Raw genomic sequence first — 24926 nt, 5'->3', positions numbered from 1 at the left:
AACCACCTGTAATACCATACCACACACCCTCTATAAACTACATGTAACCACCTGTAGTACCATACAACACACCCTCTATAAACTACATGTAACCACCTGTAATACCATACAACACACCCTCTATAAACTACATGTAACCACCTGTAATACCATACAACACACCCTCTATAAACTACATGTAACCCCTATAATACCATACAACACACCCTCTATAAACTACATGTAACCACCTGTAATACCATACAACACACCCTCTATAAACTACATGTAACCCCTATAATACCATACAACACACCCTCTATAAACTACATGTAACCACCTGTAATACCATACCACACACCCTCTATAAACTACATGTAACCACCTGTAATACCATACAACACACCCTCTATAAACTACATGTAACCACATGTAATACCATACAACACACCCTCTATAAACTACATGTAACCACCTGTAATACCATACAACACACCCTCTATAAACTACATGTAACCCCTATAATACCATACAACACACCCTCTATAAACTACATGTAACCACCTGTAATACCATACAACACACCCTCTATAAACTACATGTAACCACCGGTAATACCATACAACACACCCTCTATAAACTACATGTAACCCCTATAATACCATACAACACACCCTCTATAAACTACATGTAACCACCTGTAATACCATACAACACACCCGCTATAAACTACATGTAACCCCTATAATACCATACAACACACCCTCTATAAACTACATGTAACCACCGGTAATACCATACAACACACCCTCTATAAACTACATGTAACCACCTGTAATACCATACAACACACCCTCTATAAACTACATGTAACCACCGGTAATACCATACAACACACCCTCTATAAACTACATGTAACCACCTGTAATACCATACAACACACCCTCAATAAACTACATGTAACCACCTGTAATACCATACAACACACCCTCTATAAACTACATGTAACCACCTGTAATACCATACAACACACCCTCTATAAACTACATGTAACCCCTATAATACCATACAACACACCCTCTATAAACTACATGTAACCACCTGTAATACCATACAACACACCCTCTATAAACTACATGTAACCACCGGTAATACCATACAACACACCCTCTATAAACTACATGTAACCCCTATAATACCATACAACACACCCTCTATAAACTACATGTAACCACCTGTAATACCATACAACACACCCGCTATAAACTACATGTAACCCCTATAATACCATACAACACACCCTCTATAAACTACATGTAACCACCGGTAATACCATACAACACACCCTCTATAAACTACATGTAACCACCTGTAATACCATACAACACACCCTCTATAAACTACATGTAACCACCGGTAATACCCTACAACACACCCTCTATAAACTACATGTAACCACCTGTAATACCATACAACACACCCTCAATAAACTACATGTAACCACCTGTAATACCATACAACACACCCTCTATAAACTACATGTAACCACCTGTAATACCATACAACACACCCTCTATAAACTACATGTAACCACCTGTAATACCATACAACACACCCTCAATAAACTACATGTAACCACCTGTAATACCATACAACACACCCTCTATAAACTACATGTAACCACCTGTAATACCATACAACACACCCTCTATAAACTACATGTAACCACCTGTAATACCATACAACACACCCTCTATAAACTACATGTAACCACCTGTAATACCATACAACACACCCTCTATAAACTACATGTAACCACCTGTAATACCATACAACACACCCTCTATAAACTACATGTAACCACCTGTAATACCATACAACACACCCTCTATAAACTACATGTAACCACCTGTAATACCATACAACACACCCTCTATAAACTACATGTAACCACCTGTAATACCATACCACACACCCTCTATAAACTACATGTAACCACCTGTAATACCATACAACACACCCTCTATAAACTACATGTAACCACCTGTAGTACCATACCACACACCCTCTATAAACTACATGTAACCACCTGTAATACCATACAACACACCCTCTATAAACTACATGTAACCACCGGTAATACCATACAACACACCCTCTATAAACTACATGTAACCACCTGTAATACCATACAACACACCCTCTATAAACTACATATAACCCCTATAATACCATACAACACACCCTCTATAAACTACATATAACCACCTGTAATACCATACAACACACCCTCTATAAACTACATGTAACCACCTGTAATACCATACAACACACCCTCTATAAACTACATGTAACCACCTGTAATACCATACAACACACCCTCTATAAACTACATGTAACCACCTGTAATACCATACCACACACCCTCTATAAACTACATGTAACCACCTGTAATACCATACCACACACCCTCTATAAACTACATGTAACCACCTGTAATACCATACAACACACCCGCTATAAACTACATGTAACCACCTGTAATACCATACAACACACCCTCTATAAACTACATGTAACCACCTGTAATACCATACAACATACCCTCTATAAACTACATGTAACCACCTGTAATACCATACAACACACCCTATATAAACTACATGTAACCACCTGTAATACCATACCACACACCCTCTATAAACTACATGTAACCACCTGTAGTACCATACCACACACCCTCTATAAACTACATGTAACCACCTGTAGTACCATACAACACACCCTCTATAAACTACATGTAACCACCTGTAATACCATACCACACACCCTCTATAAACTACATGTAACCACCTGTAATACCATACCACACACCCTCTATAAACTACATGTAACCACCTGTAATACCATACAACACACCCGCTATAAACTACATGTAACCACCTGTAATACCATACAACACACCCTCTATAAACTACATGTAACCACCTGTAATACCATACCACACACCCTCTATAAACTACATGTAACCACCTGTAATACCATACAACACACCCTCAATAAACTACATGTAACCACCTGTAATACCATACAACATACCCTCTATAAACTACATGTAACCACCTGTAATACCATACAACACACCCTCTATAAACTACATGTAACCACCTGTAATACCATACCACACACCCTCTATAAACTACATGTAACCACCTGTAGTACCATACCACACACCCTCTATAAACTACATGTAACCACCTGTAGTACCATACAACACACCCTCAATAAACTACATGTAACCACCTGTAATACCATACAACACACCCTCTATAAACTACATGTAACCACCTGTAATACCATACAACACACCCTCTATAAACTACATGTAACCACCTGTAATACCATACAACACACCCTCTATAAACTACATGTAACCACCTGTAATACCATACAACACACCCTCTATAAACTACATGTAACCCCTATAATACCATACCACACACCCTCTATAAACTACATGTAACCACCTGTAATACCATACAACACACCCTCTATAAACTACATGTAACCCCTGTAATACCATACAACACACCCTCTATAAACTACATGTAACCCCTATAATACCATACAACACACCCTCTATAAACTACATGTAACCACCTGTAATACCATACCACACACCCTCTATAAACTACATGTAACCACCTGTAGTACCATACCACACACCCTCTATAAACTACATGTAACCACCTGTAATACCATACAACACACCCTCTATAAACTACATGTAACCCCTATAATACCATACAACACACCCTCTATAAACTACATGTAACCACCTGTAATACCATACAACACACCCTCTATAAACTACATGTAACCCCTGTAATACCATACAACACACCCTCTATAAACTACATGTAACCACCTGTAATACCATACAACACACCCTCTATAAACTACATGTAACCACCTGTAATACCATACAACACACCCTCTATAAACTACATGTAACCACCTGTAATACCATACAACACACCCTCTATAAACTACATGTAACCACCTGTAATACCATACAACACACCCTCTATAAACTACATGTAACCCCTGTAATACCATACCACACACCCTCTATAAACTACATGTAACCCCTATAATACCATACAACACACCCTCTATAAACTACATGTAACCACCTGTAATACCATACCACACACCCTCTATAAACTACATGTAACCACCTGTAGTACCATACCACACACCCTCTATAAACTACATGTAACCACCTGTAATACCATACAACACACCCTCTATAAACTACATGTAACCACCTGTAATACCATACAACACACCCTCTATAAACTACATGTAACCCCTGTAATACCATACAACACACCCTCTATAAACTACATGTAACCACCTGTAATACCATACAACACACCCTCTATAAACTACATGTAACCACCTGTAATACCATACAACACACCCTCTATAAACTACATGTAACCACCTGTAATACCATACAACACACCCTCTATAAACTACATGTAACCACCTGTAATACCATACAACACACCCTCTATAAACTACATGTAACCCCTGTAATACCATACCACACACCCTCTATAAACTACATGTAACCACCTGTAATACCATACAACACACCCTCTATAAACTACATGTAACCACCTGTAATACCATACCACACACCCTCTATAAACTACATGTAACCCCCCGCCCCCTATAATACCATGTAACCCCCCTAATCCCCACATTTGTTACCAGTCAGCATGGAGGCCAGAGTAACCATCTCACTGACACACTGGAATTCACAAGCAGCAAGAAGAGACTTTGAGATTTGGGGATCGAGCGGAATCTCAGACATGATAATTCCAACCTCGGAAAGGTTCCCATCATCATCCAGAGCAGCGAGATAATCCAGGTCCTCCAAGGCTTGCATGAGGATCTCCGGGGCTACAGACACACAGAGGACAAAAAGACACCGGACTAAGAATGAAAATACACTGAAATACAGATTGCAAAAAAACTCTCCCACTTGGCTGGTCACAGACCGGATACATGTATGGTAGATAATCGTAAATATCTGAACAAATTGCGCGAGGCCGTGGTGTTTTATTTAAAGGGGCATACAAAACCATAAACTATAAAACTATTAACCATTTCAAACTTATTTATTACACATCACCAAAAGCCCATGCTATTAACTTAACCCTGAGGATACCTTTTTGCCTCACATTGTTTACATTAACACCATGACAAGTACCAATAAATGGGTGGATGGGGAGGTCCGTCCATGTCACCCTCCACGTCCACTGAATAGGCTGACTGGATCTGGTCTCATAGCCTGCTTATATACTTTCTAGTTTCCCACCGTTTTTCCAGGTCATGACTGTGACAAAACTCACTATTTTCCCTGTGTTCAAGCCATTTCCCTGCTAAGCTTCGTTATTATGTTCCCGAACCCTATTCACATTTTTCCCTATTCGGGAGCTACATTCTATCGAACACCGACCACCACAGGCTCATTAAACATTAAATAAACCACAAACTTAAATGCTCTCTCTGTGTGGCCTCCGTCTGCACGAATGCAGGCAGCAGGACCTGGTCATCGAGTGTCTGGAACTATAAGTCGGACACTGGACCTTGTGAATACCGGTGATTTCATACGAAATTCTCGCCACGCTGGTACTCCACAATACCCAGTGCCTGGTACCAGATGCCTTTACGGACTGCATCTCGGTCATCCATGACACCCTCATCATACTCCACTGCTGGTTCCATGCTTGTGCTGTCAGGGTCGCTGTACTGAGACATGCGTTGCCCTCAAATTGTAAAATCCAGCAATGGTGTCTCCTGTAGCTGTCCTTCTGGCTGTAGGAACGATCCCGCCGCATGCCACCAATTGTTACGGACCGTTTCAGCAGACAAGGGGTTAAAATCGTTTAGGCGATAATCCCCTTTACACAGACAGGCACAGCTACTGCAAAATCCCCAAAACTCACAAATTGGATATAAGTGAATGCACCAAACTCCCGAACTGCATACAAGGGAATAAGGTAGCACTCCAAACTCCCGAACTGGAACCTCACGAATAGCTGCTAGCAGACGAACAGGAAAAGCTCCCAAGCGGCTTACACTCCTGGCAGTCAGTCTCTATCAGCATACAGTGAATCCCCCCAAGAACGAGACTAGGCTCCGTGTTGAGGGTCAAGCAGTGGTCTGTTTATTGAGGGCTACCTGCCCCTGTATTTATGCAGGTCTCCCACCTGGTGGACACTCCCCTAGGGGACCAGATGGAAGACTGTAACAACGGACAGACAAGTAGCATTTCAGGACATAGGGGAGGAAGCATCCTGGCTTCCTCCCCTCTGCCCTGGAGAAGTAATTCAATTATCTCCCAGGACAAAGGAAAAACTCCATTACACACGTGGGGACACAAAACAGACTATCACTTTAAAATACATAAAGACACATTTTATACATAAAACACAGACATGTAACATATCCCCAGATAGCTCAGGTCTGAGTGCACATTATTAGGTAAATGGCACTCAGACCACACGAATACAGTTCAATTGCCATGGAACCAGAGTCTTTAATTACACAAATTGGCTCCATGGCAGGCTATCTGGGTTAACATTCACATATACAAACTACCGAATTAACATGTATTCGGTTAAATATACACAAATAAGAACCAGGGGGCTGGAGGCTCAGCGGAGCCTGCACGTAAAAGTGTCCGCTTTTAGTGCACTGATTCTGGGCTGAGCACCGCTGGCCGTCCGGGGAGCTCCATAACACCGCCACCTAGCGGCCGCTAAGTGTAACCGCGGCCACCCAGTAACAATCAATTAAGCTGTGGTTAACCGCAGCTTAAGGGAGGTAAATGGAGTGCACACGCCAGCTTCTGGGTGGCCAATTAACGGTGCCTGCCGGCTCCCCACGGCTCTGAAGAAGGCTGAAACAAAGGCTGTTTGTTCAGTAGATAGAATCTACCGAACGGCTGTGCAGAAAGGGAGAAATAAATCCTTCTGCACAGTAAAATTAACCCTTTAGCTGCCGGTCCATAATCCAAAGGTAACAGGTGGGCAACCAGGCTCCTTCAATGCAATGTGGGGAGATTGGTCTCTTGCCTCTCTAAATATAGAAAAACCTTACTTATATTCCAGTCTGGAGCTGCTGCCTTTGCCTCTGAACTGCATCTGACCTATGACATCAATCAGAAGTGGTGGTCTGAGCCAATCACAATGCTTCCTGTGGCGAAACCAACTTCGCCACTGTGAACTGGAGAAGCCTGGTTGCTAGCCTCCTGCCCGCTGACTATGGTCCCTGGACATATTGCACTTTAAAGACTATATTTGGGCATGTAATAATTTATATTGCTGCTACTGGCCCTTTAAAATCAGCGATGGACATTTTGGGACTACTGTCCCTTTAAGACTGTGAAGCATATTCTATTGTACTGCCTGTATATTGTATATGTATTTATGTATGCAGTTAACCTGGGTTATATATATATATATATACAGCCTTCATCTGATTGTTCGGTAGAATCACTCCATTCCTTGTATTGAGGAAACTACCGAACAACCAGACCACCCAGGACTAAGTGTGCCTCCAATTACCGTTTGCAACAATGTTGCAAACGGGTAATTGGCAATCAGTGCAGTGTGGTCTTTGTCCTCTGGGTGGCCGCCATTCAGGAAACTAACACGTGGCGGCGGCCATCTTTAACTACCGAACAGCGGTGTTTTGCCGTCGAGTGTCTGGAACTGAAATCGGACACTCGACTAGGCAAACACCGCTGAGACCTCCAGACTTCCAGGATTTCGTGGGGAAACTACCGAACGGCCCGCCGTTCGGTAGAAAGAAACGTACGAACTAGGGGATTCATACGAACTCCCCTTAGTCTCTATAACCCCAGTAATTCGTATGTTTCATTCACCTGTTTGTGACCGACCGCAGGGCCAAAATGCATGGAACTGTTTTCGGATACTTTACCCATGCGGTCGGTCAATACTTTAAAGTCCCATAACTCCCGAACCGTTTATCCGAATGGGCTGATTTTAACGTATGTTGTTCCTCCAGACTAGGGCTATCTGGAGATATTGGATATTAGGGTACATCCAAAACTTGGGTAAAACTATGTCCCTGTTAATTGTGTTAACAGATATGTTGGAGGGAGGAGATGTGTGGGTTGTACCTTGAACTGGATTGGTGTACTGTAAACCCCTCCCTTGCATGGGAAAATCTCATATAAGCCTGTGTGTGAATAAATCAGTGTTGTTGCTGTTTAACCCTGAAGCTGGAGTGTGTCTCTTTCTTGGGGGGAAAGGGGACTGTATGCCGACTGCCAGGAGTGTAAGCGGTTTGTATTGCTTTTCCTGTTCGGCTGCTTCCAGGGTTCGTGTGTCTGCTGTTCGAGAGTTGGTGAATCCGTGCAGTTTGGGAGTTCAGGAACTTGGTGCTTATAGTAGCTGCTGGTCTATCTAACGGGGATTATCGCCTAAACGGATTTTTCCCCTTTTATGCTGAAACGGTCCGTAACAATTGGTGGCAAGCGGCGGGATCGTTCCTACAACCAGAAGGACAGCTACAGACAACACCATTCCTGGATTACTAATTGAGGGCAACGCTAGTACCCGTACAGCGACCCTATCTACAAGGAACCAACTGCAGCAGAGCAAGCATGGCACCCAGCTACACGCAGGAGGAGTTTGACAAAGAGCTGAGATCACGACTGATTTTCTTCGGACCCAACCCCCCGGAGAAATACGTGCAGCTCGTGAGTAGACAGGTAGATGAGTACCTGCGGTTCATGGCAGATCCAGCCAAGGGTATCGGTCGCCCTATCCGGCGGCAGAGTGCGTTTCGGGGACTCAAAGGTGTACCCCAGGGAGCTGATGGTGTCGTCCATCCTCCCCAGCGGCCGTGTGTGCCTCAGGGAGCCGAAGGTGCAGTCCTTCCTCCCCAGCGGCAGGCCGAGTTACAGGGGGCAGAGGTAGTTGTTCCTGCCCCCCAGCAGCAAAGTGATATGCCAAGAAGGCAGTGTGAAGCGAAGGGAGAGGAGAGCAGCGTCCTCCCTCCCCAGCGGCAGTGTGTGCCCCAGGGAGCTGATGGTGTCGTCCATCCTCCCCAGCAGCCGTGTGTGTCCCAGGGAGCCGAAGGTGCAGTCCTTCCTCCCCAGCGGCAGGCTGAGTTACAGAGGGCAGAGGTTGTTGTTCCTGCCTGTCACGGTAATATACCCCAACACGCAGGAATAGTTCACAGTCAAGAGACAAGAAACAGAGTTCGTCTTACCGGACCTTAGAATGGCCGGACTAGGACGAGAGAAAGACAGAGTCAGAACAAGCCGAGGTCAAGGGAACTGAGAGACAGCGTAACGTAGAACAAGCCGAGGACTGGTACACAGAGGACAAAACAGCGGATAAGCAAGCAAGGATAAGGAGAGAGCGGAGTCAGGAACAAAGCCAAGGTCAAGCACCAAAAAACCAACTGAACGATACAAGCACTAAAGGGAACTGGACAGAAACCACGATAGGGCAAAGAGCAAGGGAAACAGGTGAGTATAAATACCCTTAAGGTTCACTTTGATTGGCCCCTGTCATATCCACGCCCCCAAAACGTGAGTGTATGGGGAATGTGGCCTGACAGGGGCCAATGGGAGACTGATTCTAATTTAGTCTCCCACTGTCCCTTTAAGAGCGCGCCCGAGACGCGCGGCGCGCTCTTAGTGTCGGGCGGGACATGTGACCGCTTCTCGCGGTCACTGCCCGCCTGACTGATCCCATCGTTGGCTGAGCCGCGCGCGGCTCGTGCAGGAGCAGGACCGCGCGCGGCGAGAAGGGAGGACCCCGGCCGGCCCCTGGAGAGGGTAGGTACCGCTACAGTACCCCCCCCTGAAGACACGCCCACCGGGCGGGGAGGAGCAGGCCTGGCAGGAAAACGAGCGTGGAAAGAACGCACAAGGCGAGGAGCGTGAACAGCGTCAGCGGAAATCCAACTGCGTTCCTCAGGCCCATAGCCCTTCCAATGTACCAGATATTGGAGGCGACCCCGAAGCAAGCGAGAGTCAATTACAGCCGCCACTTCAAACTCCTCATGGCCCTCCACCGAAACCGGAGGAGGAGGGGGGACATGCCGAGTAAAACGGTTGCACAGGAGGGGTTTTAACAAGGAGGTATGAAACACGTTAGGAATGCGTAAATTTTTTGGAAGATCCAATGCATACGAGACAGGATTAACCACATGCAAGATACGAAAAGGACCAATAAAACGAGGGGCCAACTTCATAGAAGGCACACAAAGACGAATATTGCGAGTAGAAAGCCAAACCCGGTCTCCCACAGCATAGGATGGAGCCGCCCTGCGATGCTTGTCAGCGTGAACCTTCTGGCGAGCAGCTGAGGCCACCAAAGAACACTGAACCTGCTCCCAAGTATTACGTAGACTAGCCAAATGTTCGTCCAGAGCTGGCATGCCCTGTAAGGAGAATGCAGCTGGAAGAACCACGGGATGCCGGCCATAAACAACGTAAAAAGGGCTGTTACCGGAGGATTCATGAGCAGCATTATTATGAGCAAACTCAGCCCAAGGAAGCAGGTCAGCCCAATTGTTCTGATGGTGGGACACGAAACAGCGAAGATACTGCTCCAGAGATTGGTTGGCACGTTCAGCAGCTCCATTAGACTGGGGGTGGTAGGCTGAAGAAAACGAGAGGGAGATACCCATCTCTGCACAAAACGCTCTCCAGAATCTGGAAATAAACTGGCTACCCCTATCGGACACGATCAAAGTGGGAATACCATGCAACCGAAACACCTCCCCGGCAAAGATAGAGGCAAGTTCCTTAGATGATGGCAATTTGAGAAGAGACACAAAATGAGCCATCTTAGAAAAACGATCCACAATCATCAGGATGACAGTTTTACCATTAGAGGGAGGTAATTCAACAATAAAATCCATGGATATATTGGACCATGGCCTCTCGGGTATGGGCAACGGATGCAACAACCCACAAGGAACTCTGTGGGAGGACTTCATACTGGCACAAGTGCTACAGGCATTAACGTAATCGGTGACGTCCTTGCGCAAGGAAGCCCACCAGAAATATCTAGAAACTGCTGAGACTGTCTTAGAAATACCAGGGTGTCCAGCAGTTCTAGTGTCATGATATAATGACAAGATGTCTCGTCTCTCTGGTATATCAACGAATAGCTTATCAGCAGGCCTCTCCTCAGGAGCCAAGTTTTGTTTAGCCTGAATAGTTTGTAAGAGAGAAGACGAAATAGAAAGAACAGTAGTCGCTATTATTCTGTCAGGCGGAATGACAGGGGTAACATCGACCTCGAGTTCGTCAGTAGTTTCGAATTGTCTGGACAGAGCGTCAGCTTTAGTATTACGATCACCCGGTCTGTAAGTGATTATGTAATTAAAACGAGACAAAAAGAGAGACCACCTGGCCTGCCTAGAAGACAATCTTTTTGCTTCACTAAGGTATGAGAGGTTTTTGTGATCCGTTAAAATGAGGATAGGATCCCTGGTACCCTCTAGCAGATGTCTCCATTCCTTGAGCGCCAAAATGATAGCAAGGAGTTCACGATTGCCTACATCATAATTCCTCTCTGCTTTGGACATCTGTCTGGAAAAGAAGCCACAAGGGTGTAACGGCTTTTCAGGTGAATCTCTTTGAGACAAGATAGCACCTACCCCTATCTCAGAAGCATCAACCTCAAGAATAAAGGGCAGTGAAGGGACAGGATGCTGTAAAACAGGAGCAGAGGCAAATGTAGCTTTCAAGAATTCAAAGGCCTCGAGTGCTTCTGGTTTCCAGACATGAGTATTACCATCCTTCTTGGTCATTCTGGTTATAGGCGCTACAATGGCAGAAAATCCTTTAATAAAACGCCTATAATAATTAGAGAACCCCAGAAAACGCTGAATGGCTTTCAAACCCTGGGGCAGAGGCCATTCCATAATGGCAGACAGTTTCTTGGGATCCATACGAAAACCCTTGGCAGAGATTATATAACCCAAGAATTGGACTTCAGATTGATCAAATGAACATTTTTCGAGTTTGCAATAGAGACCGTTAACCAGAAGAGTTCTCAACACTAATTTAACATGCATGTGATGAGTCTGTAAATCATTAGAATAAATTAATATGTCGTCCAAGTATACTATAACGAATGTATGTATAAATTGACGTAGGACATCATTAATAAATTCTTGAAAAACTGCTGGGGCGTTACAAAGACCAAAGGGCATCACAGTGTACTCGTAGTGGCCACTCCTGGTATTGAAAGCAGTCTTCCACTCGTGATCCTTTTTGATACGTATGAGGTTGTAAGCACCCCTAAGGTCCAATTTAGTAAAAACTGTGGCCTGTTTAAGCCTATCAAAAAGTTCTGTGATCAAAGGTATGGGGTACGCATTTTTGACGGTGATTTTATTAAGGCCCCTATAGTCAATACAAGGCCTTAATTCGCCATCTTTCTTAGACACAAAGAAGAACCCAGCCCCTGCCGGGGAAGAGGATCTTCTTATAAATCCCTTCTCTAGAGATTCCTTGATATATTCCTCCATAACCAGATTCTCCTGAGGAGATAAAGGATATATTCTCCCTTTGGGAGGCATCGTACCAGGTAATAAATTAATTGCACAATCGTAAGGCCTGTGAGGTGGCAATCTTTCAGCCTCCCTTTTATCAAAAACAGATTTAAGAGACAGGTACTGAGAGGGTATGACCGTAGGCACGGGAGGAATATGAGTAGAATTCAAAGGGGTGACTTTAACAACACAAGACTCTTGGCAAGAATCACTCCAAGAAACTATTTGTCCTGACTCCCAATCAATGGTGGGATTATGAGTACGTAACCAAGGATACCCTAACACGAGGTGAGAGGAAGGAGAAGTAATGATCTGAAACCGAATGGTCTCAGAGTGTAACACCCCTGTAGACATATGTAGGGGAACAGTCTCATGTGTGATAATTGGAGAGCATAATGGTCTACCATCTATGGCCTCAACGGCCAAGGGTGTCTCCTTCTCTCTGGTGGGTATGCTATTCTCCTTGACAAAACTGGAATCAATAAAGTTTTCGGCCGCTCCGGAATCAACCAGGGCTAGTATATTCCCTGCTATGCAGTCACTATCAAGGTGCAGGGAAACAGGAAGAAGTAACTTATTAAGAGGCAAATGTGAGGACTGTGATGTCACACCCAAGGCCAGTCCTCTATACGGTCTTAGGTGCGATAGTTTCCCGGACGCACGGGACATTCTTGTCTCATATGACCCCTCCTACCACAATAAAGACAAAGTCCCTCCTTTCTCCTATAAAGCTTTTCAGCGTCGGTAAGTTTAGCAACCCCTAACTGCATAGGTTCCTCCTCAGAACCTTTAGATCCCTCGGGAATCTCAGCTCTAGGGGAGTTAAAGGGAACAAAATGTCTATTTCTGGACCTGGTATATAACCTGTCACGGATCCTGTTATCTATATCGATAAGATAGTCAATCAGGTCCTCCAGGGGTACAGGGAGGTCCTTAGCTGCTACCTCATCTAAGATAGTATCAGACAGACCTTCCATAAAGGCAGTAGTAAGGCCATTATTAGTCCAATCTACCTGTGAGGCAAGGGTCCGGAACTGAATAGCATAATCGGCTACAGATTTAGATCCTTGCTTTATTCTCATTAATGCCCTGGCGGCATTTTTTGACCTTTTAGTCGTGTCAAATGTTCTACGGAACGCTGTGAGGAAGCTATTGAAGTCGTGTACCATAGGCCCATTAGCCTCCCAAATAGGATTTGCCCATTCTAGTGCCTTATCCGTAAGCTGGTGCATAAGAAAACCCACCTTAGATCTGTCAGTGGGAAATGAACGTGGGTACATTTCGAAGTGGAATTCCACTTGATTAAGGAATCCCCTACATGTCTTAGCGTCCCCTCCATACCTAGGTGGCGGGGTTAGATGTGCAGAAGCATTAGACATATTAGCTGTGTCCGGTATAGGGTTTACAGGAGGCGTAGGTACAGGTACCGGAACAGATCTGGATAACAGTGTCTGGATGGCTTGAGCCATTTGATCCATACGGTGATCCTGTTCTGCGAATCTAGCCTCATGAGTGGCCATCTGTTGACCTAAACCTGCGGGGTCCATGGCCCTATCGTAATGTCACGGTAATATACCCCAACACGCAGGAATAGTTCACAGTCAAGAGACAAGAAACAGAGTTCGTCTTACCGGACCTTAGAATGGCCGGACTAGGACGAGAGAAAGACAGAGTCAGAACAAGCCGAGGTCAAGGGAACTGAGAGACAGCGTAACGTAGAACAAGCCGAGGACTGGTACACAGAGGACAAAACAGCGGATAAGCAAGCAAGGATAAGGAGAGAGCGGAGTCAGGAACAAAGCCAAGGTCAAGCACCAAAAAACCAACTGAACGATACAAGCACTAAAGGGAACTGGACAGAAACCACGATAGGGCAAAGAGCAAGGGAAACAGGTGAGTATAAATACCCTTAAGGTTCACTTTGATTGGCCCCTGTCATATCCACGCCCCCAAAACGTGAGTGTATGGGGAATGTGGCCTGACAGGGGCCAATGGGAGACTGATTCTAATTTAGTCTCCCACTGTCCCTTTAAGAGCGCGCCCGAGACGCGCGGCGCGCTCTTAGTGTCGGGCGGGACATGTGACCGCTTCTCGCGGTCACTGCCCGCCTGACTGATCCCATCGTTGGCTGAGCCGCGCGGCTCGTGCAGGAGCAGGACCGCGCGCGGCGAGAAGGGAGGACCCCGGCCGGCCCCTGGAGAGGGTAAGTACCGCTACAGTACCCCCCCCTGAAGACACGCCCACCGGGCGGGGAGGAGCAGGCCTGGCAGGAAAACGAGCGTGGAAAGAACGCACAAGGCGAGGAGCGTGAACAGCGTCAGCGGAAATCCAACTGCGTTCCTCAGGCCCATAGCCCTTCCAATGTACCAGATATTGGAGGCGACCCCGAAGCAAGCGAGAGTCAATTACAGCCGCCACTTCAAACTCCTCATGGCCCTCCACCGAAACCGGAGGAGGAGGGGGGACATGCCGAGTAAAACGGTTGCACAGGAGGGGTTTTAACAAGGAGGTATGAAACACGTTAGGAATGCGTAAATTTTTTGGAAGATCCAATGCATACGAGACAGGATTAACCACATGCAAGATACGAAAAGGACCAATAAAACGAGGGGCCAACTTCATAGAAGGCACACGAAGACGAATATTGCGAGTAGAAAGCCAAACCCGGTCTCCCACAGCATAGGATGGAGCCGCCCTGCGATGCTTGTCAGCGTGAACCTTCTGGCGAGCAGCTGAGGCCACCAAAGAACACTGAACCTGCTCCCAAGTATTACGTAGACTAGCCAAATGTTCGTCCAGAGCTGGCATGCCCTGTAAGGAGAATGCAGCTGGAAGAACCACGGGATGCCGGCCATAAACAACGTAAAAAGGGCTGTTACCGGAGGATTCATGAGCAGCATTATTACGAGCAAACTCAGCCCAAGGAAGCAGGTCAGCCCAATTGTTCTGATGGTGGGACACGAAACAGCGAAGATACTGCTCCAGAGATTGGTTGGCACGTTCAGCAGCTCCATTAGACTGGGGGTGGTAGGCTGAAGAAAACGAGAGGGAGATACCCATCTCTGCACAAAACGCTCTCCAGAATCTGGAAATAAACTGGCTACCCCTATCGGACACGATCAAAGTGGGAATACCATGCAACCGAAACACCTCCCCGGCAAAGATAGAGGCAAGTTCCTTAGATGATGGCAATTTGAGAAGAGACACAAAATGAGCCATCTTAGAAAAACGATCCACAATCATCAGGATGACAGTTTTACCATTAGAGGGAGGTAATTCAACAATAAAATCCATGGATATATTGGACCATGGCCTCTCGGGTATGGGCAACGGATGCAACAACCCACAAGGAACTCTGTGGGAGGACTTCATACTGGCACAAGTGCTACAGGCATTAACGTAATCGGTGACGTCCTTGCGCAAGGAAGCCCACCAGAAATATCTAGAAACTGCTGAGACTGTCTTAGAAATACCAGGGTGTCCAGCAGTTCTAGTGTCATGATATAATGACAAGATGTCTCGTCTCTCTGGTATATCAACGAATAGCTTATCAGCAGGCCTCTCCTCAGGAGCCAAGTTTTGTTTAGCCTGAATAGTTTGTAAGAGAGAAGACGAAATAGAAAGAACAGTAGTCGCTATTATTCTGTCAGGCGGAATGACAGGGGTAACATCGACCTCGAGTTCGTCAGTAGTTTCGAATTGTCTGGACAGAGCGTCAGCTTTAGTATTACGATCACCCGGTCTGTAAGTGATTATGTAATTAAAACGAGACAAAAAGAGAGACCACCTGGCCTGCCTAGAAGACAATCTTTTTGCTTCACTAAGGTATGAGAGGTTTTTGTGATCCGTTAAAATGAGGATAGGATCCCTGGTACCCTCTAGCAGATGTCTCCATTCCTTGAGCGCCAAAATGATAGCAAGGAGTTCACGATTGCCTACATCATAATTCCTCTCTGCTTTGGACATCTGTCTGGAAAAGAAGCCACAAGGGTGTAACGGCTTTTCAGGTGAATCTCTTTGAGACAAGATAGCACCTACCCCTATCTCAGAAGCATCAACCTCAAGAATAAAGGGCAGTGAAGGGACAGGATGCTGTAAAACAGGAGCAGAGGCAAATGTAGCTTTCAAGAATTCAAAGGCCTCGAGTGCTTCTGGTTTCCAGACATGAGTATTACCATCCTTCTTGGTCATTCTGGTTATAGGCGCTACAATGGCAGAAAATCCTTTAATAAAACGCCTATAATAATTAGAGAACCCCAGAAAACGCTGAATGGCTTTCAAACCCTGGGGCAGAGGCCATTCCATAATGGCAGACAGTTTCTTGGGATCCATACGAAAACCCTTGGCAGAGATTATATAACCCAAGAATTGGACTTCAGATTGATCAAATGAACATTTTTCGAGTTTGCAATAGAGACCGTTAACCAGAAGAGTTCTCAACACTAATTTAACATGCATGTGATGAGTCTGTAAATCATTAGAATAAATTAATATGTCGTCCAAGTATACTATAACGAATGTATGTATAAATTGACGTAGGACATCATTAATAAATTCTTGAAAAACTGCTGGGGCGTTACAAAGACCAAAGGGCATCACAGTGTACTCGTAGTGGCCACTCCTGGTATTGAAAGCAGTCTTCCACTCGTGATCCTTTTTGATACGTATGAGGTTGTAAGCACCCCTAAGGTCCAATTTAGTAAAAACTGTGGCCTGTTTAAGCCTATCAAAAAGTTCTGTGATCAAAGGTATGGGGTACGCATTTTTGACGGTGATTTTATTAAGGCCCCTATAGTCAATACAAGGCCTTAATTCGCCATCTTTCTTAGACACAAAGAAGAACCCAGCCCCTGCCGGGGAAGAGGATCTTCTTATAAATCCCTTCTCTAGAGATTCCTTGATATATTCCTCCATAACCAGATTCTCCTGAGGAGATAAAGGATATATTCTCCCTTTGGGAGGCATCGTACCAGGTAATAAATTAATTGCACAATCGTAAGGCCTGTGAGGTGGCAATCTTTCAGCCTCCCTTTTATCAAAAACAGATTTAAGAGACAGGTACTGAGAGGGTATGACCGTAGGCACGGGAGGAATATGAGTAGAATTCAAAGGGGTGACTTTAACAACACAAGACTCTTGGCAAGAATCACTCCAAGAAACTATTTGTCCTGACTCCCAATCAATGGTGGGATTATGAGTACGTAACCAAGGATACCCTAACACGAGGTGAGAGGAAGGAGAAGTAATGATCTGAAACCGAATGGTCTCAGAGTGTAACACCCCTGTAGACATATGTAGGGGAACAGTCTCATGTGTGATAATTGGAGAGCATAATGGTCTACCATCTATGGCCTCAACGGCCAAGGGTGTCTCCTTCTCTCTGGTGGGTATGCTATTCTCCTTGACAAAACTGGAATCAATAAAGTTTTCGGCCGCTCCGGAATCAACCAGGGCTAGTATATTCCCTGCTATGCAGTCACTATCAAGGTGCAGGGAAACAGGAAGAAGTAACTTATTAAGAGGCAAATGTGAGGACTGTGATGTCACACCCAAGGCCAGTCCTCTATACGGTCTTAGGTGCGATAGTTTCCCGGACGCACGGGACATTCTTGTCTCATATGACCCCTCCTACCACAATAAAGACAAAGTCCCTCCTTTCTCCTATAAAGCTTTTCAGCGTCGGTAAGTTTAGCAACCCCTAACTGCATAGGTTCCTCCTCAGAACCTTTAGATCCCTCGGGAATCTCAGCTCTAGGGGAGTTAAAGGGAACAAAATGTCTATTTCTGGACCTGGTATATAACCTGTCACGGATCCTGTTATCTATATCGATAAGATAGTCAATCAGGTCCTCCAGGGGTACAGGGAGGTCCTTAGCTGCTACCTCATCTAAGATAGTATCAGACAGACCTTCCATAAAGGCAGTAGTAAGGCCATTATTAGTCCAATCTACCTGTGAGGCAAGGGTCCGGAACTGAATAGCATAATCGGCTACAGATTTAGATCCTTGCTTTATTCTCATTAATGCCCTGGCGGCATTTTTTGACCTTTTAGTCGTGTCAAATGTTCTACGGAACGCTGTGAGGAAGCTATTGAAGTCGTGTACCATAGGCCCATTAGCCTCCCAAATAGGATTTGCCCATTCTAGTGCCTTATCCGTAAGCTGGTGCATAAGAAAACCCACCTTAGATCTGTCAGTGGGAAATGAACGTGGGTACATTTCGAAGTGGAATTCCACTTGATTAAGGAATCCCCTACATGTCTTAGCGTCCCCTCCATACCTAGGTGGCGGGGTTAGATGTGCAGAAGCATTAGACATATTAGCTGTGTCCGGTATAGGGTTTACAGGAGGCGTAGGTACAGGTACCGGAACAGATCTGGATAACAGTGTCTGGATGGCTTGAGCCATTTGATCCATACGGTGATCCTGTTCTGCGAATCTAGCCTCATGAGTGGCCATCTGTTGACCTAAACCTGCGGGGTCCATGGCCCTATCGTAATGTCACGGTAATATACCCCAACACGCAGGAATAGTTCACAGTCAAGAGACAAGAAACAGAGTTCGTCTTACCGGACCTTAGAATGGCCGGACTAGGACGAGAGAAAGACAGAGTCAGAACAAGCCGAGGTCAAGGGAACTGAGAGACAGCGTAACGTAGAACAAGCCGAGGACTGGTACACAGAGGACAAAACAGCGGATAAGCAAGCAAGGATAAGGAGAGAGCGGAGTCAGGAACAAAGCCAAGGTCAAGCACCAAAAAACCAACTGAACGATACAAGCACTAAAGGGAACTGGACAGAAACCACGATAGGGCAAAGAGCAAGGGAAACAGGTGAGTATAAATACCCTTAAGGTTCACTTTGATTGGCCCCTGTCATATCCACGCCCCCAAAACGTGAGTGTATGGGGAATGTGGCCTGACAGGGGCCAATGGGAGACTGATTCTAATTTAGTCTCCCACTGTCCCTTTAAGAGCGCGCCCGAGACGCGCGGCGCGCTCTTAGTGTCGGGCGGGACATGTGACCGCTTCTCGCGGTCACTGCCCGCCTGACTGATCCCATCGTTGGCTGAGCCGCGCGCGGCTCGTGCAGGAGCAGGACCGCGCGCGGCGAGAAGGGAGGACCCCGGCCGGCCCCTGGAGAGGGTAAGTACCGCTACACTGCCCCCCAGCAGCAAAGTGATATGCCAAGAAGGCAGTGTGAAGTGAAGGGAGAGGAGAGCAGCGTCCTCCCTCCCCAGCGGCAGTGTGTGCCCCAGGGAGCTGATGGTGTCGTCCATCCTCCCCAGCAGCCGTGTGTGTCCCAGGGAGCCGAAGGTACAGTCCTTCCTCCCCAGCGGCAGGCTGAGTTACAGGGGGCAGAGGTTGTTGTTCCTGCCCCCCAGCAGCAAAGTGATATGCCAAGAAGGCAGTGTGAAGTGAAGGGAGAGGAGAGCAGCGTCCTCCCTCCTCAGCGGCAGTGTGTACCCCAGGGAGCTGATGGTGTCGTCCATCCTCCCCAGCGGCAGTGTGTCCTGCAGGGAGCAGAGACAGTCAGTCTCGCACCCCAGCAGCCGGACAAGAGAATGAAAGGGGAGACAGCTGGTCCCCCTTTCCACCAGCAGAGAGAGTGGCAGGGAGAGGAGCCTGCTAACCCCCCTCCCCAGCGGCAGTTTACCGTCCAGTGAGAGGAGCTTGTTACACCCTCTCTCCAGCGGCAGCCTAACCCACCAAGGGGAGATGTTAAGCCCCACATCCGTGCAGATGGGACCGTAGTCTCTGCACTTACAGCACCAGGGGTAGGGACGGTCGATCCTGTCCCCCAGACACAGAGCGATATATCTAAAGGGGAGACAGTCGGTCTCCAGCCACCAGGCTCCCACCAGACTACTCCCATGGTAGTGCTGGCAACAGGACAGAATACTGCTGGTCTCGGCCCCCTCAGCAACCCACCAAGGCAGCCTACCAGTCCCCCTCACAGACGTGGTGACGCACCTGAACCCAGACCAGATTCTCCCTCACCCAGAGGTAGTGACTGTTTATTATGGGTGGGCTGCTCTACTACTTCTGTTTTGTGGGTGGGTTGCTGGACTAACCAGGGCACTGACCGGCAGGAGGTCAGATACCCTGTTAGTCTAATTGGTAAAGGGGAGAATTGTGGCAAAACCAACTTCGCCACTGTGAGCTGGAGAAGCCTGGTTGCTAGCCTCCTGCCCGCTGACTATGGTCCCTGGACATATTGCACTTTAAAGACTATATTTGGGCATGTAATAATTTATATTGCTGCTACTGGCCCTTTAAAATCAGCGATGGACATTTTGGGACTACTGTCCCTTTAAGACTGTGAAGCATATTCTATTGTACTGCCTGTATATTGTATATGTATTTATGTATGCAGTTAACCTGGGTTATATATATATATGCAGCCTTCATCTGATTGTTCGGTAGAATCACTCCATTCCTTGTATTGAGGAAACTACCGAACAACCAGACCACCCAGGACTAAGTGTGCCTCCAATTACCGTTTGCAACAATGTTGCAAACGGGTAATTGGCAATCAGTGCAGTGTGGTCTTTGTCCTCTGGGTGGCCGCCATTCAGGAAACTAACACGTGGCGGCGGCCATCTTTAACTACCGAACAGCGGTGTTTTGCCGTCGAGTGTCTGGAACTGAAATCGGACACTCGACTAGGCAAACACCGCTGAGACCTCCAGACTTCCAGGATTTCGTGGGGAAACTACCGAACGGCCCGCCGTTCGGTAGAAAGAAACGTACGAACTAGGGGATTCATACGAACTCCCCTTAGTCTCTATAACCCCAGTAATTCGTATGTTTCATTCACCTGTTTGTGACCGACCGCAGGGCCAAAATGCATGGAACTGTTTTCGGATACTTTACCCATGCGGTCGGTCAATACTTTAAAGTCCCATAACTCCCGAACCGTTTATCCGAATGGGCTGATTTTAACGTATGTTGTTCCTCCAGACTAGGGCTATCTGGAGATATTGGATTTGTGGATGTACCCCAAGTATTTAGGGTACATCCAAAACTTGGGTAAAACTATGTCCCTGTTAATTGTGTTAACAGATATGTTGGAGGGAGGAGATGTGTGGGTTGTACCTTGAACTGGATTGGTGTACTGTAAACCCCTCCCTTGCATGGGAAAATCTCATATAAGCCTGTGTGTGAATAAATCAGTGTTGTTGCTGTTTAACCCTGAAGCTGGAGTGTGTCTCTTTCTTGGGGGGAAAGGGGACTGTATGCCGACTGCCAGGAGTGTAAGCTGTTTGTATTGCTTTTCCTGTTCGGCTGCTTCCAGGGTTCGTGTGTCTGCTGTTCGAGAGTTGGTGAATCCGTGCAGTTTGGGAGTTCGGGAACTTGGTGCTTATAGTAGCTGCTGGTCTATCTAACGGGGATTATCGCCTAAACGGATTTTTCCCCTTTTATGCTGAAACGGTCCGTTACACTTCCCCATAGGATTGGCTGAGATGGTCAAGGAGGGAGAACAGGGGCAGAGCAAGCACAAGTCAAACACAGCCTTGGCCGAACAGAAACTCCTCATGAATTGAATCAATGCATCACTATGAGGAAGGTTCAGGATCTCAGCCAGCCATACTGATAGATCGAGCTACCCGACAAATTAAAATCAAAGCATTTACACAAATCAACATCATTTCAATCTTACCAGGTCGATCAAGAAAGTCACACTGTCCCATGTCCGCAATATCCAGTCTCTTCAATAACAGTACAAGCCGGCTAAGGTTCTCCTGTAGAATACGTGGAGGAGTCACATCTGGCATCTGTGTCTGAAAGTAGCTCTCAGAATATAGCCGGTAACACAGACCTAGATAGACATCACAGAGCACAGAACAGTCTGTAACACACACCTAGATAGACATCACAGAGCACAGAACAGCCAGTAACACACACCTATATAGACATCACCGAGCACAGTACAGCCAGTAATAACATACACCTAGATAGACATCACAGAGCACAGAACAGCCAGTAACACACACCTAGATAGACATCACAGAGCACAGAACAGTCTGTAACGCACACCTAGATAGACATCACAGAGCACAGAACAGTCTGTAACGCACACCTAGATAGACATCACAGAGCACAGAACAGCCAGTAACACACACCTAGATAGACATCACAGAGCACAGAACAGTCTGTAACGCACACCTAGATAGACATCACAGAGCACAGAACAGTCTGTAACGCACACCTAGATAGACATCACAGAGCACAGAACAGTCTGTAACGCACACCTAGATAGACATCACAGAGCACAGAACAGCCAGTAACACACACCTAGACAGACATCACCGAGCACAGTACAGCCAGTAACACACACCTAGACAGACATCACAGAGCACAGAACAGCCAGTAACACACACCTAGACAGACATCACCGAGCAGAGTACAGCCAGTAACACACACCTAGACAGACATCACCGAGCACAGTACAGCCAGTAACACACACCTAGATAGACATCACCGAGCACAGTACAACCAGTAACACACACCTAGATAGACATCACCGAGCACAGTACAACCAGTAACACACACCTAGACAGACATCACCAAGCACAGTACAACCAGTAACACACACCTAGACAGACATCACAGAGCACAGTACAGCCAGTAACACACACCTAGACAGACATCATAGAGCACAGTTCAGCCAGTAGCACACACCTAGACAGACATCACAGAGCACAGTACAGCCAGTAACACACACCTAGACAGACATCACAGAGCACAGTACAGCCAGTAACACACACCTAGACAGACATCACCGAGCACAGTACAGCCAGTAACACACACCTAGACAGACATCACAGAGCACAGAACAGCCAGTAACACACACCTAGATAGACATCACCGAGCAGAGTACAGCCAGTAACACACACCTAGACAGACATCACCGAGCACAGTACAGCCAGTAACACACACCTAGATAGACATCACCGAGCAGAGTAGAGCAGAGCCAGTGTTACGGCTCCCCCGGTAGGAGAGGGGTTACAGCCATATTGGACGTTCCCTTCCCGAATGCAGAGGTAGCCACTGAGCGCTCCAAACTGTCGAACAGCAATCACACGAACCAATAAGTCTCCCAAACAGCCGAACAGCAATCACACGAACCAGCGAGTCTCCCAAACAGCCGAACAAGCGTAATCCATATGAATAATTCCCCCAATGACAAGACAAAGCTCTGTATTGAGGGTCAGCAGGAATCTGGTTTATTGAGGGCTACCTGCCCGGTATTTATGCAGGTCTCCCACCTGGTGGACCCTCCCCTAGGGGACCAAATGGGAGACTGTAACAAGGACATTACAACAACCAATCACAGTGTTACACCTGTAGCCATGCCCCTTTAATTATCCAAGACCCTCTGCTCTGCCCGGGAGATAATTGTGAAGTAAATCCATTATCTCCCTGGACAAAGACCAAACGCCATTTTAAGTGACTATAACAAAATGCATGAAAATATATAACTTTACAATAACTGGACATAATACATGCATTCAACGTGTCCCCAGATAGCTGGGATCTGAGCGCACAAAAGTACCGAATAGCGCTCAGATACTATGCACACAGTCCAATCGCCGTGGAGTCAAAGTGTTCACAAAGTCTGTTCTCCATACGAATAGACTCCACGGGATGGCTATCTGGGGTATTGCTTATTCGCGCACAAAATACCGAATACAGAGACCTTCGTGAGTTTGCTACCGAAGGAGAAGGGAGGTCAGCGGCTTCAGAGGTGTTGGTGCCAAAAAGTGTTCGTTTTGAGTTCCATGAGTTTACCGCCGAACACCGCTGAGCTTTCGTGGATTTAAAATGGCCGTGGCCTCGTGTTCGGGATACGAATGGCGGCCACCCAGCTACAGGCATCAATTAAGAGGTGTCTGCGGTTAACCTCAACGTTCTAATGGGGCCAAGAGGTTAACCAGCAGCACACTTCTCTACTGGGTGGCCAGCCGTTCGGGAGTTTTATCCGGTAGTTAAAAAGGGAACGGTATAGAGTCCACATGAACAGGAAAATACAAATTAAACTAACGAATAAAGAATAAGTCTCTGTAAGTTCAGGACAGAGAGATCTGTCACAGCCAGTAACACACACCTAGACAGACATCACAGAGCATAGTACAGCCAGTAACACACACCAAGATAGACATCACCGAGCACAGTACAGCCAGTAACACACACCTAGATAGACATCACCGAGCACAGTACAGCCAGTAACACACACCTAGACAGACATCACCGAGCACAGTACAGCCAGTAACACACACCTAGACAGACATCACCGAGCACAGTACAGCCAGTAA

At 46.4% G+C, this 24926-nt stretch overlaps 1 protein-coding gene across 4 annotated transcripts in view; it reads right to left on the bottom strand.

Annotated features, from left to right (window-relative positions):
• Positions 1-24926, bottom strand: part of DQX1 (DEAQ-box RNA dependent ATPase 1) — a 136821-nt gene that overhangs the window by 48088 nt on the left and 63807 nt on the right. For all 4 annotated transcript variants that reach the window (XM_063457500.1, XM_063457498.1, XM_063457502.1 and 1 more), the window contains exons 8-9: positions 22271-22429; positions 4762-4953 (exon numbers count right to left, since the gene is read on the bottom strand). In XM_063457500.1, the coding sequence (XP_063313570.1) occupies positions 4762-4953; positions 22271-22429 (351 nt within the window). The remainder of the gene's footprint in view (positions 1-4761; positions 4954-22270; positions 22430-24926) is intronic.

The sequence above is a fragment of the Pelobates fuscus genome, chromosome 6, assembly GCF_036172605.1.
Source record: "Pelobates fuscus isolate aPelFus1 chromosome 6, aPelFus1.pri, whole genome shotgun sequence".
Classification (NCBI taxonomy): domain Eukaryota; kingdom Metazoa; phylum Chordata; class Amphibia; order Anura; family Pelobatidae; genus Pelobates; species Pelobates fuscus.
This window is presented reverse-complemented; position numbering and strand designations above follow the sequence as displayed.